The 19079-nt window shown below is 45.5% G+C and overlaps 1 protein-coding gene across 1 annotated transcript in view; it reads left to right on the forward strand.

Annotated features, from left to right (window-relative positions):
• PPEF2 (protein phosphatase with EF-hand domain 2) overlaps positions 1–19079 on the forward strand; it is a 207418-nt gene that overhangs the window by 2853 nt on the left and 185486 nt on the right. Inside the window, exon 2 of the mRNA XM_063955926.1 lies at positions 6172–6246. Within this exon, the coding sequence (XP_063811996.1) occupies positions 6172–6246 (75 nt within the window). The remainder of the gene's footprint in view (positions 1–6171; positions 6247–19079) is intronic.

Consider the following 19079-nt stretch of genomic DNA (forward strand, 5'->3'; position numbering starts at 1 on the left):
GGGAGATAAGGGTCTGGCTGAGAGACACAGGGAGGAGATGATGGTGTGGCTGAGAGACGCAGGTAGCAGGTGACAAGAGTCTGGTTGAACCTCTGTTGCATGATGATGATCTTGGTTATATTCCTACAAACAGGCATATTCTGTACCATGTGATATCCTACATGAATAGTGATTACAAACGGAAGAAGCTGTCAGCCCAAGGAGGACATTTCTTCAGAGGTTCCTCATTGTGAAAAACCACCATATAGGTAAGGTACATATGAAATGGAAAGGAACGCTCTCAGAGTGATTAAAAACAGTTTGCACGTCATGTTTACACGCCCCAATTTGCAGTGGCCACTTGTGGTATGTGATTTTTTTATTGTATTGGGTGCCAATAGGTGGTGCTAGACACACCCAGTTGGTGGTGCTAAACAACCCTCCGATGGTGCACACCCTAATAAAATGTGCTGCGCACCGTTTGTTTTGCAGATATTTTCTTGCAATACACCATATACATAGAAGCATAGCATTTTATGACAGATAAGAGTTCAATGGCCCATCCAGTCTGCCATTTAGGGTTAAGGCATTAGAGTAAGTTTAGGGGTCTGGTTTAGGGTATGGGCCAGCAACAGAAATCTCTGGGGGCCCCGCAACCCCCTTGACTACCACCATTTAAAGCAGGGGATGGCTTTTAACCTTTCTCAGCACCCAGACTCATCACCATCCTCAGATCCCAGCCCCTCATCTTCCTCAGCCACAGCCCCCTCACCTCCCTCAGCCACAGTCCCTTCACCATCCTAAGCCCCCAGTCCCATTACCATTCTCAGCCCCCACTACCTCAGACCCAAGTTTCATCACCTTCCCTGCCGCAGCAACCTGAATTATGCCATGGTAGAGCCCCTTACAAACATTACACCTCAGTATAGGCCCTTATATACATTAGGCCATGTAACTCTTTTTACACATTAGGCCAGATAGCCCATTATACACATTACGCCAGGTAGGCCATTTTACACAGTACACCAGGTAGCCCCTTATACACATTATGCCATGTAGCTCTTTATTCACATTATGCCTGGTAGCCCCATATACACATTACGCCAGGTAGCCCCAAATACACTTTACGCCAGGTAGCTCCATATACATATTATGCCAGGTAGCCCAATATACACATTATGTCAGGTAGCCTCATATACCCATTACGCCAAGTTGCCCCATATACACATAATGCCAGGTAGGCCACTATACACAGTACGCCACATAGCCCTTTATACACATTACGCCAGGTAAACCCATATACACATTACACCAGATAGCCCCATATACACATTAAGCCAGGTAGCCCCATATACACAGTACGCCAGGTAGCCCAATATACACATTACACCAGGTAGCCCCGTATAGAGATTACACCAGGTAGCCCTTTTATACACATCACGCCAGGTTGCCCCATATACACATTGCCAGGTAGCCAGGAGAGAGTGAGAGTGTGTATCTCCCACTCCCAGCATCTCCAGGATCTGTCACCCGCCACTCTGCTACTCACATTCCAAGCAGCTCCGGCACTCGCTACTCACCCCTACCTCCAGCAGCAGACCCACCAGAGCCCTCTGAAATTTTCGGTGCCTAGAGCTTGTGCTCCACCAGAACTGCCCTCGCTACACCCCTGGGCTGGTGTTTGAGCCTTATTAACAAGCCGGTAGTGCCGCACTCTGTGTATATATAATTTGAGCAGTTGGAGCAAACACTTTATAAAGCAATATTGGTACTGTAGCCCCGTTTTTTTGTTTGTTTCCCTTACGGGTGCACCATTTGTTCCCCCCTTGTGCCGGGCCTGTGTGCATACATAATGCATGCATGCATGCATCATGGCAACACTCTATCTAGACACCTCTGTACTGATTCTAGAGTATGCAGACAAATCAAGTAACTCACATAAATATCAGCACCATATACTAATCAAGTACTTCCCAAACTTTTTTGAATCACAGCACCCTAGCGTATCAGAATTTTCACAGCACCCATAGGCCAAAAGTTTGTTACGGGGAAATTCAGAAAAAATATGAAATTAAATAAAATGTGTTTGTATGTCAGGATTAGTTTCTGTTTGTCCACATATTTTATTATGATTGGAAGCCACTAGCACTGGTTTTGCCTGTTACACTGAATGAACATAAATCATTTAAATTGGTCCTGGACCACCAAGCCAGAACACCCCTGCAAGTGCCACCAGGGCCGGTTCTAGCCCTTTTTGCGCCCCGGGTGGGAAATAAGGGCGTGGCTTTATACAGGGAGCGTGGTCAGTTATGCCCCCTGTACAGTAGAGTAGCGCTGCTGAAATGCTGAGCGGTGCGCGATGACGTTATCGCGCACCGCACAGCAAAGGTCCTCTCCACGAAGGGAAACTTCCTTTCACAGGGGGACACAGCCGGGGGACACAGCGGGCAGCGGGGGTCACAGCAGTAGCGGATCTTGCCATGGTGCGGCGCCCTCCGGATGGCGCCGCGCCCTCTGGAAGGCAGCGCCCCGGGCAAAAGTCCTGCTTGCCCGTGGCAAGATCCGCTACTGAGTACCACGACACTTAGGGGTAAATTTACTAAGATGGGAGTTCTATTTAAGATGTGATGTTGCCCATAGCAACCAATCAGATTACAGGTATTATCTTCTAGAAGGTGCTAGATAAATGAGAAGTAGAATCTGATTGGTTGCTATGAGCAACTTCCCATCTTAAATAGAACTCCTGTCTTAGTAAAAATACCCCTTTGTTTGAGTACCACCGTACAAATCATTTAAGTTTGATGTAAAGATTATACTAGTGCTAAGATAACAAATCACAAAATCCGTTTGTAGCATACAAATATGTAATAACTTTGTGTGTTTAGCTATTCAAAGTGTCACCTTTACCTCATATCACTTTTCAATTTTTTATTTTCAAAGGTGTTTCTCTGTAATGTTAGGCTACCCTTATTTGAGAAGATTAGGATTACACACTTTGCCTAACCTTACACTAAGGGGTTTATTTACTAATATTCATGTTTGTGCCGATTTTTAGGGAGTTTGATCTCGAATTTTATCGGACGTATTTTACTGCAACTTTTTGAATCCATGGCCCTCATTCCGAGTTGTTCGCTCGTTCTTTTTCATCGCATCGCAGTGAAAATCCGCTTAGTACGCATGCGCAAAGTTCGCACTGCGACTGCGCCAAGTAACTTTACTATGAAGAAAGTATTTTTACTCACGGCTTTTTCTTCGCTCCGGCGATCGTAATGTGATTGACAGGAAATGGGTGTTACTGGGCGGAAACACGGCGTTTTAGGGGCGTGTGGCTGAAAACGCTACCGTTTCCGGAAAAAACGCAGGAGTGGCTGGAGAAATGGTGGGAGTGCCTGGGCGAACGCTGGGTGTGTTTGTGACGTCAACCAGGAACGACAAGCACTGAACTGATCGCACAGGCAGAGTAAGTCTGGAGCTACTCTGAAACTGCGAAGTAGTTTGTAATAGCAATATTGCGAATACATCGGTCGCAATTTTAAGAAGCTAAGATTCACTCCCAGTAGGCGGCGGCTTAGCGTGAGCAACTCTGCTAAATTCGCCTTGCGACCGACCAACTCGGAATGAGGGCCCATCTACGGTAATTTACTAAGCTGCCGAGTTTTCTATTTTCGTTTTTTCTGATGTTGATGTGATTCGTATTGTCGGGCAGTGTTTTACGGGAGTGATTAGTAAAACTCTGCCGGACATAACACAATGAATCCCGGCCGCATCAGTGAGATCCGTGCAGGGCTTCATTTTGTATATTCTACTAAGTGTATAGTATATTCTAAAAATTTGCGTGGGGTCCCCCCTCCTATGCGTAACCAGCCTCGGGCTCTTTGAGACGGTTCTGGTTGTAAAAATACAGGGAAAAAAAGGTGTAGGGTTCCCCCATATTTAAACAACCAGCACCGAGCTCTGCGTCTGGTCCTGGTTCCAAATATACGGGGGATAAAATACGTAGGGGTCCCCCGTATTTTTTAAACCTGCACCGGGCTCCACTAGCCAGAGAGATAATGCCACAGCCGGGGGACACTGTTGTACTGGTCCCTGCGGCCGTGGCATTACCCCTCCAACTAGTCACCCCTGGCCAGGGTTCTGTGGAGGAGTGGGGACCCCTTAAATCAAGGGGTCCCCCATCCAGGCACCCAAGGACCAGGGGTGAAGCCCGAGGCCGTCCCCCCCATCCATGGGCAGTGGATGGGAGGCTGATAGCCTTTGTGTAAAAAGAAAGAATATTGTTTTTTGTAGTAGAACTACAAGTCCCAGCAAGCCTCTCCCGCAAGCTGGTACTTGGAGAACCACAAGTACCAGCATGCGGGAAAGTAACGGGCCCGCTGGTACCTGTAGTTAATTGTGGGTGACCCCAATTAACTTTGCGGTTAACAGCAGACCGCAAAGTTCCCATCATTGGTTATAATGGAGCTGCGCTACGCTACATTGTAACCAGTGCGCTCCTCCTGATTGACAGTGCAGAAGCGCACAGCCAATCAGGAGAGTGCCATGACATGGCGCTCCCCGATTGGCTGGCGGAACCTTCACTGACAGAAGTCACGGGTGGTCCCGCCAGTCGGGGAAAGGGGTTCCATGTGTAAACATGGAACCCCTTTAGTTGCGAGGTTCGGATTGTCGGTTTTTTATTTGAAAAAAGTACGTGGATTACAAAGTTAAAGAAGAGGACAGAACGACGCCGGATTGTTTGCAAGTATAATTTTTATTTACAGGTACCCCGGGGATTCTACGTGGACAAGGGGACCGAGGTGCTCCGTGTCAACATAGGTAAGTATGTGTGTGTGTAAGTTTGCATGTATGTCAATTAAAGTTATACTATCACGGTGTGTGTTGGGTATTTTTGGGGGTATTTTTTTGTAGTAGAACTACAGGTACCAGCGGGCCCGTTACTTTCCCGCATGCTGGTACTTGTGGTTATCCAAGTACCAGCTTGCGGGGGAGGCTTGCTGGGACTTGTAGTTCTACTACAAAAAACAATATTCTTTTTTTTTTACACAAAGGCTATCAGCCTCGCATCCACTGCCCACGGATGGGGGGGACAGCCCCAGGCTTCACCCCTGGTCCTTGGGTGCCTGGATGGGGGACCCCTTGATTTAAGGGGTCCCCACTCCTCCACAGAACCCTGGCCAGGGGTGACTAGTTGGAGGGGTAATGCCACGGCCACAGGGACCAGTACAACAGTGTCCCCCGGCTGTGGCATTATCTCTCTAATGGAGCCTGGTGCTGGTTTAAAAAATACCTTGGGTATCTTGGGTGCCTGGAGGGGGGGACCCCTTGATTTAAGGGGTCCCCACTCCTCCAGGGAACCCTGGCCAGAGGTGACTAGTTGGGGGGTAATGCCACGGCCGCAAGGACCAGTATAACAGTGTCCCCCGGCTGTGGCATTATCTCTCTAATGGAGCCTGGTGCTGGTTTAAAAAATACAGCGGACACCTACGTCTTTTGTCCCCCGTATTTTTTGAACCAGGACCGGATGCAGAGCCCGGTGCTTGTTGTTTAAATATGTGGGAACCCTACACAATTTTTCCTCTGTATTTTTACAACCAGGACCGGCTCAAAGAGCCCGAGGCTGGTTTCGCATAGGAGGGGGGACCCCACGCAATTGTTTTTTTACATTTTAACGGAAAAAGACCCTTTCCCACAGATAAGCATGCATGGATCTCACTGATTCGTGCATGACTATCCAAACACGCCATGAAAAAGCAGGTCTATTTTTATCCTGCTTTTTTTACGATATGAAAAAAAAAACGACCGCAATTGACCACTCACTGACAAACACCAAAATACGAATGAATAGTAAATTCTCGTGTTGTATGAACAAACAGCCGCGTTTGTTCGATGGTGTATTCATTCGTATTTCTGCCCTCTGCCTTGAAAACCATTACGAATAGCCCCAACACTGCCGAGATTTGTGCTTAGTAAATTCCCATCTTCACACTTGGGGAAGAAAAAAAAACTTGCCAAAAATTGGGACTTTAGTAAATAAACCATAGTCTGTACACTACTGTATAACTGCATTTATTTTATTTATTTTTATTTTAACTAAAACAATTATATTAACCTCATTATTTCTGCATTTAAAATGTATACAAAATATTCTACTCTAATAAATGGATAATTGTAAATTTTTTTGTTAATGTTTAGGGGGAAAAAACATGGGATGTGGAACATCCAGAAGCTCCACCACCTACGTCGACTCCATCCGCAAGTCTAAAAAAGGTGAGCACCACAAACCACAAGGAATAGTTTTTACTAAAGTGTGGATCTCTATTGGAGGCTCAGGATTCCATTGTCACATAATAAATGTCACCATTTGATGTTTTAATGCTGATTATAAGAATCCTCCAAGCAGAGCCGGCCCTAGCCATAGGCAAACTAGGCAACTGCCTAGGGCATTTGGTATGCCTAGGGGCACCAGCAGCTTCTGCTGATTAAAATGATATGTGGCATGCCTATATTCTGTGTGTAGCATTTCGTATGCAAATACATCCACAGTCGCACACGTATATAGGCATGCTGCATATCATTTTAATCAGCAGAAGCTGCTTGTGCATCCCAGCCACATAGCAATGCAAATAAGATGCATTTTCATCAAAAAAGGCGCCCAACGTTAACAGAATTGCCAACTGACACACCAGGCTTCTCCTGCTGCATGTCGCATTGAGGCAAGATTTAGGAGGACACATCTGTATCCAAGCAGAGGCAGAGGTCACAGTGTTAGTGGCCTGTGAGAGCTTTGTGTGGGAAGGTTGGTTGTGCAATAGTGTTCGGCATATGTGTAAGGTGCATTATGTGTGTCATGTGTATAAATGCATTATTAATGTGCAGCAAATATGTAAGGGGCACTGTGTGTCATTATGTGTATAAGGGCACTAATAATGTGCAGCATATGTTTAAGGGACATTATATGTTTCATTATGTGTATAAGGGCATTAATAATTTGTGGCATATGTGTACGGGACATTATGTGAATAATGGCATTAATAAAGGTTGGCATAATGTGTAAGGGGCATTATGTTTATAAGGACATTAATAATGTGTGTCTTATGTGTAAGGGGCAAACCTGTGTTGCATTATGTGTATAAATGCATTATTAATGTGTGGCATTATGTGTATAAGGTGCTCTACTGTGTGGTGTTACGTATAGAAAGGGCACTACTGTGTGGTCTAATGTGAATAAAGAGCAATATGGTGTGGTGTAATGTGAATAAGGAGCAATTCCGTGTATTGTAATGTGAATGATGGGCACTACTGTGAGGAGTAACGTTTATAAGGTAAAGTGGTAATACTGTGTGATATAACGTGAATAAGGAACACTATCACATGATAAAATGTGAAAAAAGTTGCAGTACTGTGTGGCGTAATTTGAATTTGGGGGTTCTATTGTGTGGCCATGCCCCTTGCCAGCAAAAGCACACCCCTTTTTGGGCTGTACGCCGAATGTGCGCACTGTTCCTATTTAAAATATAGGGGGGTAGGAGCACCAAAACTGCTATGGGTGAGGGGTGATGGTGTTAGAAAAGGGGTGCATGGTCAGAGGTGGAACTAGCGGTGGTGCTAGGGGGCACCAGCCGAAATCTTGCCTAGGGCATCATATTGGTTAGGGCCGGCTCTGCCTCCAAGTGTTCAGTCGGGTTAAGATCTAACAGTGGGACAATCATGTGAGGTCAGATTGTCTTCATACTCCTCAGTCTATTCAGGAATGACTTATCCTATGGAACATCCTGGAACATTTCCCACACTTTAAGCTAGAAATTACTTGGTTTAAGGTGATCACCCAGAATGACTTTTTTTTTTAATTGTTATTATTATTTCTGTACCATGCCCTCTAATGGGATGGGCTTACCTAACGTGTAAAGTAAATGTGCCCCACACCTCCTCAGAGGCACCATGAGAAACTGCCAATTGAACTTGTAGGTATCTTTTAGCATGTACCATCTTTTGGTATTGCACACACCATGAGCCAAAAGTAATAGAGTGAGAATTTCAGAAAGTGAGAGATTTGGTAAGGTTTTTCAGGTTTTTTTAAAGTGGCAATCATTTACACAGTAAAACCAAATTGATCTTGCTGTGTAAATGATTGCCACTTTAAAAAAAACCTGCAAAACCTTACCAAATCTCTCACTTTCTGAAACTCTCACTCTGTTACATTTGGCCCCATATCTGTGTCCGTCATAGTCAAAATATCAGATATATGTGTCTGCCAACCAGGGGTATAACTAAACCTATGAGGGCCCCATGGCAATATTTTGAAGTGCCCATTGCACCACATTATGCCCCATACAGTAATGCCCACAGCGCCACATTATGCCCCACACAGTAATGCCCAGACCAGCCCTGATTGTGGGGGAGTGCAGGCGGGGACTCAGAGCAGGGCTGCATACAGTATCATGCAAGCAGTGGGGGCAGGGTCTGTCAGGCAAATCATTTTTAAAGTGTCACCAGATGTGTTCGTGGCGGCAGGGAAGGAAGCCTGTGTGCTTCAGCATGACTGGGTGCAGGGGAGCGGTGGGCCTCGTAGCAGCCGCATCCCTTGCAATTATGGTAATTACACCACTGCATCCTTCTACAGCCACACACAGTATAACAATGGCCCAATATGAATAAAGAATATAATACCTATAAAACTGCCCTTTAAAGAAAAACTCTAAAATCTCAACATAAATATACTAATAGAACTGTAATTGGTCAATTGGCCTGTCAGTTGGTAAATGTGTCAGTATGATTATCAAATAGCAAGCTGCTACTGTGATACTGTCCTTCAGTCTCTAGGGAACAGGTATTAGTATTGACTGCAAAGTAGCCCACAGTATTTATCTTACATCCTAGAGGATTCTGGGGTCCATATTAGTGCCATGGGGTATAGACGGGTCCACCAGGAGCCATTGGCACTTTAAGAGTTTAACAGTGTGGGCTGGCTCCTCCCTCTATGCCCCTCCTACCAGACTCAGTTTAGAAAATGTGCCCGGAGGAGCCAGTCACAGCTAGGGGAGCTCTACAGAGCTTCTTTAGAAAAGTTTATTGTAGAGTTTGTTATTTTACAGGGAGGCTGCTGGCAACAGTCTCCCTGCATCGAGGGACTGAGGGGGGAGCAGTGTCCGCCCTGCGGGGTCTGAGCCACTGTCTCCACTGACTGGACACTGAGCTCGAGAGGGGATACATCGCTCCCGCCGCAGGGGAATGCTCACCCCAGCAGCATGCCGCCACCCCCTTACAGAGCTGAAGTGTGGCGAGTGAGTCATTGGCTCCCTAACAAGCAGGGAGCCGATGTGAAGATGGCGGCAACAGGGTAGGAGTGCAGTACTAACTGCGCTTCGGGGACACAACGGTACTTGGTGCGGCGCTGAGAGGGGCGCCCTGAGCCGGCGCCTTAACCCTACACTGACCAAAAGGCCTGTCGGGGTCCGTGGATCTCAGCCAGCACAAAAACCAGCGCCGTTAAGGGGGTGGAGCTTCTCCTCAGAGCGGACCCAGCAGCGTTCAGCGCCATTTTCCTGCCTGCACACTGCCAGTGGAAGAGCAGTCCCTCCAGACCACCTCCAGCTATCTGTACGGTACCAGGGGGTTGTAGAAGGGAGGGGAGGCTGTGTAAAGACTGTTTCACCTATTAAGGGACACAGTCAGCGCTGGTTAAGGGTCTCCCTATACCTATATAGCGCTGTGTGTGGATTTACTCCAATCTCTGTGTCTCTCTGCCATTCTTGGGGGTGAAACTCTGTCTGCCCTGTACCCTGTGTGTATGTAGGGTGTGTGGGGTGTACAAACAAACATGGCTAGAGACTCTGTCTCATATGCTGCAGAGTATTTATCTTCTCAGGAAGATCCCATCCCATGTAATCAGGATTGCACTGTTGTAGCGCAGATCCCAGCTAGAGAACCGGAGTGGTTAGCCTCTCTCAGGGGGGCTAGTTATCAGATTTCTGAAAGGGTTGCAAGGACTGAGCATGCCACTCAGGTATTGCAGTCCTCTATGGCAGTATGGTCCGATACTGCTCCCTCGGGGCCCCCTGCGGTGCATTCTCCCAAACGTGCTCTTGCCCAAATTATGCAGGATGACACGGATACAGATTCTGACACAGCAGACGTGATGGGGATTTGTCGAGGGGGATGGCATCACTTGCTAAGGGGGTACAGTTGATGATTGAAGCCATACGGGATGTGTTACATATTTCTGACACACCTCCTGAGCAGCAGGTTGAGGAGGCCTTTTTCACAGACAGTAAGAAAGCCGCTCTCACCTTCCCGGCATCTAAGGAATTAAATGCTATATTTGAAAAAGCCAGAGAAAAAATTCCAGATCCCTAAAAGGGTTCTGGTTGCTTTTCCCTTCCCGGAAGATGATAGAAAAAAATGAAAGTCCCCGCCTATTGTTGATGCCTCTGTCTCTAGGCTGTCCAAACAGGTGGTCTTACCAGTCCCAGGATCTACCGCGTTGAAAGACCCGGCAGAGCGCAAAGTGGACGCTACGCTCAAATCCATATACACGGCTTCAGGGGCTATACTGTGCATGGATTTCAAAAGCTATAGCAAAGTGGTCAATCACTCTGCAGGAGGACTTGACTACGATGGATAAAGGTGACGTTGATTTATTTTTACGTAACATACAGGATTCTGCAGGGTTCCTGGTAGAATCCATTAAGGATCTGGGTTCCATGGCTGCGGGGATCTCTTCCATGTCCGTCTCGGCTCGCAGGGGTCTCTTACTGCACCAATGGTCTGCGGACGCGGAATCCAGGAAAAGTGTGGAGAGCCTACCCTATACAGGTCAGGCTCTGTTTGGGGAGGCGCTGGATGCGTGGATTGCCACGGCTACCGTGGGTAAGTCTCCTTTTCTCCCCTCAGCTGCACCGGCTACGAAGAAGCCTTTTACTCCCAACAAGTCACAGTCCTTTCGGCCCGCTAGCCCTAGAAAGAACAAGCCCTCTCACACCTTCTTTAGAGGTGGTCGTGCCAAATCCAAAAAGCCTGCTCCCACAGGTTCCCAGGACCAGAAGCCTGCTTCTGGTACCTCAAAGTCCTCAGCATGACGGTGGACCGCACAGCCTGGAGGTAGGTCAAGTGGGAGCAAGACTCCGGCATTTCAGCCACGTCTGGGTGTCGTCTGGCCTGGACCCCTGGATACAAGATATTGTGTCCCGGGGGTACATGCTGGAGTTTCAAACTCTCCCAGCTCACCGATTCTTCAAATCAGGCCTGCCGGCTTTGCCGGCAGACAGAGCTATTCTACTGGACGCGATTCGAGAATTGATAGTGTCCGAGGTCATTGTTCCAGTTCCACCTCATCAGCTGAACAAAGGTTACTTTTCAAACCTGTTTGTGGTACCGAAGCCGGATGGTTCAGTAAGGCCAATTCTGAACTTGATATCTTTGAACCCTTATCTCAGGGACTTCAAATTCTAAATGGAGTCTCTGAGGGCAGTCGTCTCAGGACTGTCGGAGGGGGAGTTCCTGGTGTCCCTGGACATCAAGGATGCGTACCTCCACATTCCTATTTGGTCGCCGCATCAGGCTTATCTCAGGTTTGCACTGTTAGATGATCACTATCAGTTTCAGGCACTGCCGTTCGGTCTCTCCACGGCACGGAGGGTCTTCACCAAGGTGATGGCAGAGATGATGGTTCTTCTCCGCAATCAGGGGGTGAATATAATTCCATATCTGGTCGATCTGCTGATCAAGGCATCGTCTAGGGAGAAGTTGTTAAGATCCATTGCTCTCACAACGCATCTGCTCAAGGACCACGGTTGGATCCTGAACCTTCCAAAGTCTCATCTGGAGCCGACAAGGAGGCTGTCTTTCCTAGGGATGATCCTCGACACGGAGGTGCAGAGGGTGTTTCTAAAAGTGGAGAAAGCGTTGGTGATTCAAACAATGGTCCAGGATGTCTTAAAGCCTGCCCGGGTATCGGTCCATCAGTGCATCCGCCTTCTGGGGAAGATGGTTGCCTCCTACGAGGCTCTGCAGTACGGAAGGTTTCATGCTCGATCCTTTCAACTGGATCTCTTGGACCAGTGGTCGCGATCTCACCTACCCATGCACCAGAGGATACGTCTGTCGCCGAAAGCCAGGATTTAGCTCCTGTGGTGGCTACAACTATCACACCTTCTGGAGCGCCGAAGGTTCGGAGTTCAGGACTGGATCCTTCTAACCACGGATGCAAGTCTAAGAGGTTGGGGAGCAGTCGCTCAGCGGAAACCTTCCAAGGATGGTGGTCAAGGGAGGAGTCCCTTCTTCCGATAAACATCCTGGAGCTAAGAGCCATATACAACAGCCTTCTTCAAGCAGCACACCTTCTATAGGATCGGGCTGTTCAGGTTCAGTAGGGCAATGTGACCATAGTGGCCTATGTAAACCGACAAGGCGGAACGAAGAGCAGGGCTGCAATGTCACAGGTGTCAAGAATCCTCCTCTGGGCAGAAAGGCACGCTGTAGCGATGTCAACAATCTTCATTCCGGGAGTAGACAACTGGGAAGCGGACTTCCTCAGCAGACACGATCTCCATCCAGGTGAGTGGGGCCTCCACCAGGAGGTGTTCGAGGAGGTAACCGGTTGGTGGGGGGTTCCTCACATATACATGATGGCCTCCCGCCTCAACAAGAAGCTACAGAGGTACTGTTCCAGGTTGAGGGAACCACAGGCAGTGGCGGTGGACGCACTGGTAACACCGTGGGTGTTCACGTCAGTGTATGTGTTCCCTCCACTTCCTCTAATTCCAAAAGTTCTACTAATTTGTTGGGGCCCCTATCAATAAAATTGTCAATAAAATATCCTAGGGATATTATTAAAAAGCATATTGTAATGTATAATTACTCCCAGCACCACAAATATGTTAAACGCACTATGGTGACCCCAGTTTACATTATGCCACACAGAAGACACAGTTCACATAAGCCACAGTGCCACCTACGCTTGTGATGTAACTGTTTGTGGGATGCTTCTCAGTGCGTGGGAACCCTGGGGCGACCATCCTGCTTGCTCGCTTATTAATCCAATTTAGGCCCTAGTGAAATATAATCTTCTACCAGTGAAATATATCTTCTACCACCTAACACTCCTGATTGGAAAATTAGCCCAAAAAATAGGCAATGTCCAACTAACTGAAACTGACATCCATTTATAACAGATCCATCCATGTAATGCCAATTTGTGTAAAGACTACTCCACATTCTTTCAGATCACGTCTAGTTTAGCTACAGTCAAAACCGTGCCAGGAAAAGTTGGTACTTGCGGCAACGTATGGTCAGAGGTTGTCAGCTCCCAAACTGTCAAAAGACCTGGGGGGAAATGTAATAGGGTGTGAAAATCAGAAAGTGAGAGATTTTGGTAAAATTCTCCTGGTTTTTTTTAAGTGGCAATCATTTATATGGCAAAATCAACCTGGTTTTGCCATGTAAATACTTGCCACTTTAAAAAAAACCAGGAGAATTTTACCAAAATCTCTCACTTTCTTATTCTCACACCCTATTACATTTCCCCCCATAAACACAAAAGAACCAGCGCACAATTTACCTGGACTCTTGATGTGACGCTTATGTTGGACCTACATTTGCTCTATTGCACCAGACAACTGCAGCTTTTGAATGCCAAGTGGACAATCTATACAGCCCAATACATCTGCAATTTTGGTTGCTAAAGGACTGTTTGATTGCATCGATCCACCTCCTGGTAATTATTTGCAGCTTAAATTGGATTTTGGGGGTAATTCCAAGTTGATCGCAGCAGGATTTTTGTTAGCAATTGGGCAAAACTATGTGCACTGCAGGGGAGGCAGAGATAACATGTGCAGAGAGAGTTAGATTTGGGTGGGGTGTGTTCAATCTGCAATCTAATTTGCAGTGTAAAAATAAAGCAGCCAGTATTTACCCTGCACAGAAACAATATAACCCACCAAATCTAACTCTCTCTGCACATGTTATATCTGCCCCCCCTGCAGTGCACATGGTTTTGCCCAATTGCTATCAAAAACCCTGCTGCGATCAACTTGGAATTACCCCCTTTATCAATAAACCTTTGGCGTGAGTTTAAACTGACTCAGGAGCCGACACTGTGGCTATTATTTACAGTATTGTGATCAATTGGATCCTTTTTATGCTATATATTTTATGTGATTTAATAAATGTGTGTATTTTATCTCATCCGTCCATTAATGGATTATTCATTTATTGGTAACTTTTGGAGCAACAGTTCTTTTTGTCTATGCCATGAAATGATTAATGATATTAGATTGTTTTAAAGATAACATATGTCACAGCTGTTTATTATGTCACCACTCATGTATAAATTGAATGATGGTTTGTATATTTAATTTCTGTTCAGTAAAATATTGTTTTTATTCTCGTCCAGAGTACTGCTGTTGCCTTTTGTATTTATGTATTATACAGCTACACGGTCAAGTCACATTATTATGACCACCAGCTAATAGCCAGAGTAACCGCCGTGTGCAGCACGGACAGCAGCTAGACCAGCTAAACTGTCATTATAGACACACGTCTGGTAGCCCCAGGTTCATTTTGACTGTGAGCTGCTCTACTGTAGCGTGTTGGTCAGCCCTCATGCACCTTGGTAGCCGACATTCACCTCTCACATCAATGGCACATGGTGCTACGCAGTTTCCATGTTGGTTATTCACAATGGTGCTATTTGTCCAGTTACGATACACCATCACCACAGCAGCATGTGAACAGTTCACTAACTGCGCTGTGTCAGAAATACTGTCACCCTTGGCCTGAAAGCCGATAATCAGCCCCTTTTTGCAACTCGGGATATATTGGGGGTAATTCAGATCTGATCACTGCTGTGTGTTTTTCGCACAGCGGGCGATCAGATCCAAACTGTGCATGCGTATGAGCCACAATGCGCTGGCTCGTCGGGCTGCTACAACAGGCATCGGCGGTCAGCGACGGGATGATGCGAAGGATACATTTGCACGAGCGTTCGCAAGGTGATTGACAGCTAGAGGCCGTTTTTGGGTGGCAACTGACTGTTTTCAGGGAGTGTCCGGAAAAACGCAGGCGGGTTCAAGTGTTTTCAGGGAGGGTGTCTGACGTCAGCTCCGGCCCCGATCAACAGGATACAATCACACTGGATAAGTAAGTCCTGGGCTGCGTAGAGACTGCACAAACTGATTTTTATGCAGCTCTGCAACACATGCGATCGCATACTTGCACAGCGATTTTACCCTCCCCCTGTAGACGGCGACTATCTGATCGCAGGGCAGCAAAAAACGCAGCCCAGCGATCAGATTTGAATTAGGCCCATTGTCCCTTTTAGCCATGGCAGCAATAAGTGATATGTGTGCAGATGGCCTATTGCACACCTTATATACCCACCAAGCCAGCGCACGTCACATGATGTACTTCATGGGCTATGCGCTGCTGTGGTTATAATAATGTGACTCGACCGTGTATGTTAGTTCTAGATTTTTTCTTATGATTTATTTGCCAATTATTATTATATAATTATAATACTTTCTATTTGTTAAAATGGTTAAGATTGAATTACCTATTTTTGCACAGTATATATCATGGTAACATTTTTCTTTTCATTTGGCAGCTCACTCTATCAACCAAGGTATGGCTATATAACCTTTATTTATATCGTTTGCACCTCTAATGCAATGCTTCACAATAATTGCTAAAGTACTAATAACAGGGAAAATGTCCCTGTAGATAAGTGCAGAGAATGAAGGTCATCACTTTGAAGAAAATGAACTGAATAATCTGAAGGATAAATTGACGTGTTGTCCTGAGATTTCTGGCTCACATACAGTAGGTCTCCGTACTGACAATCGACCTGATTCGGAGTTGGGAATAAAGTAAGAAAGAGCAAGAAACTGTGCAAGTGGGGAAAACCATGTAACACTGCAGGTGAGGCAGATGTAATGTGCAGGTGGGGCAGATGTAATGTGCAGGTGGGGCAGATGTAACATGCAGGTGGGGCATATGTAACATGCAGGTGGGGAAAACCATGTAACACTGCAGGTGGGGCAGATGTAATGTGTAGTGATGTGAGAGAGGCGTGTTTAAAATGAAATCTAAATTGCAATGTAAAAATTAAGCTGTCTTGTATTTGTGGGCTGCATGCAAAAGGAGCTAGTATTCATCCTGTATGCAAAATATTTTTATGTATTTGCACCCCTTGCAACAGGGTTTAACCAAGTGCAGAGATACTTGCTCGTTATTACTTTATTCCTGAATCAAAATCACGCTCAATTCGGCCTGTGTACAGTGCTGTGCAGTATATGGCATGTTACTCATGTTACTGTAGATGCAAGCACTGACTAGTTCTGGAAACCTGGAGGGCTCTTTTTAATATGGGTCAAAGGCCTAGATGGTCCCCCAGTGTATTATGTAGCAATGAAAAGGGAACAGAATAAAACTAGAACAATTACAGACTCTCAGTTACATATTTGTAATGGGTGCAGAGCTCATGTTTCATTGGTGGTCCGCCCCACACATCCTGCACCCAGAACAGACTCTTCATTGTTATTGAGCTACAGTAGCTGTGGAACCATCTTTCAAGCAATGTCTTTGGAAAAATGGCACCCGAACAGGACATAGCAAAGACTCTGGCACTGTGAAATAGTATTTGCTATCTTGTAAGCAAGCACCATCTTTCTGAAGATAACCCTGGAAAGAAGGCATTAATGGCAGTCAGGTATAATGGGTGGTCTCACTGCACACGGGCCCCCTTATTTTTTACATGGCCTCTGCTCTCCTCTTGTATAAACCTGGATTCTCCTTGCACCCCTTAATTCACTCTGACCCCCCTCTACCTCAGCCAGCTTGGACATAATTCATGGCCTTACACTCACTTTAAGGCTCAGTGGCTATGGCTGCTCTAAGATCTGTTCCAATAAATAGCCATGCCTATATTATATATAGCTGTTCTCTTAGTATCTGCTTTTGCTCCAAGTTCTCCGTGTCTTACGGTATTTGACATCACTTCCTGTGTCCTCACTCCTTGGGTTTACTGTGTGGTTAGTTTCCTGGCAACTTTGGGTGGCCCCCTGTGTTCTTGTCTCCTACACTTTGGTCAGGACTCATCCTTTCCTATACAGAGTAGTACTTGTCGGAGGCTTTCAGCCTGGGACATGCAGTGAGGCAAATGGCTGAGGAGGCACTGGCTAGTACCAGAGCTAGATTTGCACACAATATAAGAGCCAAAGGGTTCATGTGGGCATTATACTCAGATGCAGCAGTAGTATATACTGCCAGATTTTTTTGGCATTTTGATCAGAGATGTGCAAAAAAGATAGACAGGAGTGGCACTGCCTCACTTATCATAGACTCTTTACTCTAGAGTTTGGACTATAAAAATTATAACACTAATACAAAGAAGATATTTCTAATATATTCTTTGTATTATTTATATACTTTATACAGGTTGAGTATCCCATATCCAAATATTCCGAAATACGCAATATTCCGAAATACAGATTATTATTTTTTGTGAGACTGAGATAGTGAAACCTTTGTTTTCTGATGGCTCAATGTACACAAACTTTGTTTAATACACAAAGTTATTAAAAAGATTGTATTAAATGACCTTTAGGCTGTGTGTATAAGGTGTATATGAAACAAATGAATTGTGTGAACGTACACACACTTTGTTCAATGCACAAATTATTAAAAATATTGTCTAAAAATGACCTTCAGGCTGTGTGTATAAGGTGTATATGAAACATAAATGCATTCTGTGCTTAGATATAGGTCCCATCGCCATGATATCTCATTATGGTATGCAATTATTTCAAAATACGGAAAAATCAGATATCTGATATCAGCGACACTCCAAGCCCAAAGAAATTTCACATACCAGCCAGTGTGTAGTTAACGTTTCAGTGCCACATTATTATGGGCATTTTCATCAGGACATTGTAATAATAAAGTGGCATTGAAACGTTGACTGCGTTTTGGAGGACTACATGGATGTATTATATGCGGGCAGCCAGTGCCGGACCATTGGTGAGATTATATATAAGACTGACTCATTATAGTGCTGGAGGCTGCTGGTCTCTTTGTTGCAGTGGGCACTGGTGCTAGTTCCGATAGGGACGGGGCCCAGGTTAGGCTAGAACCGAGACTCCAGTTTCAGCAGTGCTCTCCTAATGGTGGCCTTGGTACTTGGTCCACTTGTTACAATGTCTTGAGTAAAGGTGCCAGTATTCAATGACATGCTCAGTCACTGTCTAAACAGAAATTGTGCCCAGGATAAAAAATCAGAAAAGGATGGTAGAGAACATGTCATTAAATTGACTATTGACAGCGCTTACAGTAAATGAAGGAAGGTAAAGAAGGCAGACTAAATAAATGTTGACACGAAAACAAAGGATAGGACTACTTATGAGAGTTTACAGTTCAGATTTTATTTAGTTTTAATCTAATGTGGGAAAACACATTACCAGTTCAGATACCCAGCTAGTTACTGACCACTTGCCAGAGAAAAATTAACAAAAAGATGTTTTAATTCAATCCAGGGACAGAAGCTGGTTGGCAATACAACAAGAAGCTATGGCAGGGATTTTTAATTCCAGTCCTGAAGTACCTCCAACAAGTCAAGTTTTCAGGATTTCTATAATCATGCACAAATTAATTCATCCTTTTTGCTGGGTCACAAATTATTCCACCTGTTTCCACAGAGAGAAATCCTGAAAACATGACCTGTTGGCAACACTTGAGGACTGGAATTGTACACTCCTGAGCCATGGCAATGCGGCCAATGTAATATCATTGTATGTATCTTTATGTTTCTTAGAGAAAGCTGTAAACAGACCATATTCTGTTGGAAGCCTATACAGGTTGAGTTTCCGCTAACCAAATCGCTTGGGACGAGAAGCATTTGGCGACACCTGAGGCATCCGCGGTCCGGTGGGGTGGAGGAGTGCCGGCAGAAATACTGCCACTCAAAATGGCATCCAAAACATGCCCACGCCCCAAGTCCTATGTTATTGATATCAAATTATGTAATGACACCAGGTCATGTGTCATAGCTGCCCAAAAAGTACAATTTTCTGAATATTTCGATTTTCAGAATTATGGATAAGGGAGACTCA

This window comes from Pseudophryne corroboree, chromosome 1 (genome assembly GCF_028390025.1).
Source record: "Pseudophryne corroboree isolate aPseCor3 chromosome 1, aPseCor3.hap2, whole genome shotgun sequence".
Classification (NCBI taxonomy): Eukaryota; Metazoa; Chordata; class Amphibia; order Anura; family Myobatrachidae; genus Pseudophryne; species Pseudophryne corroboree.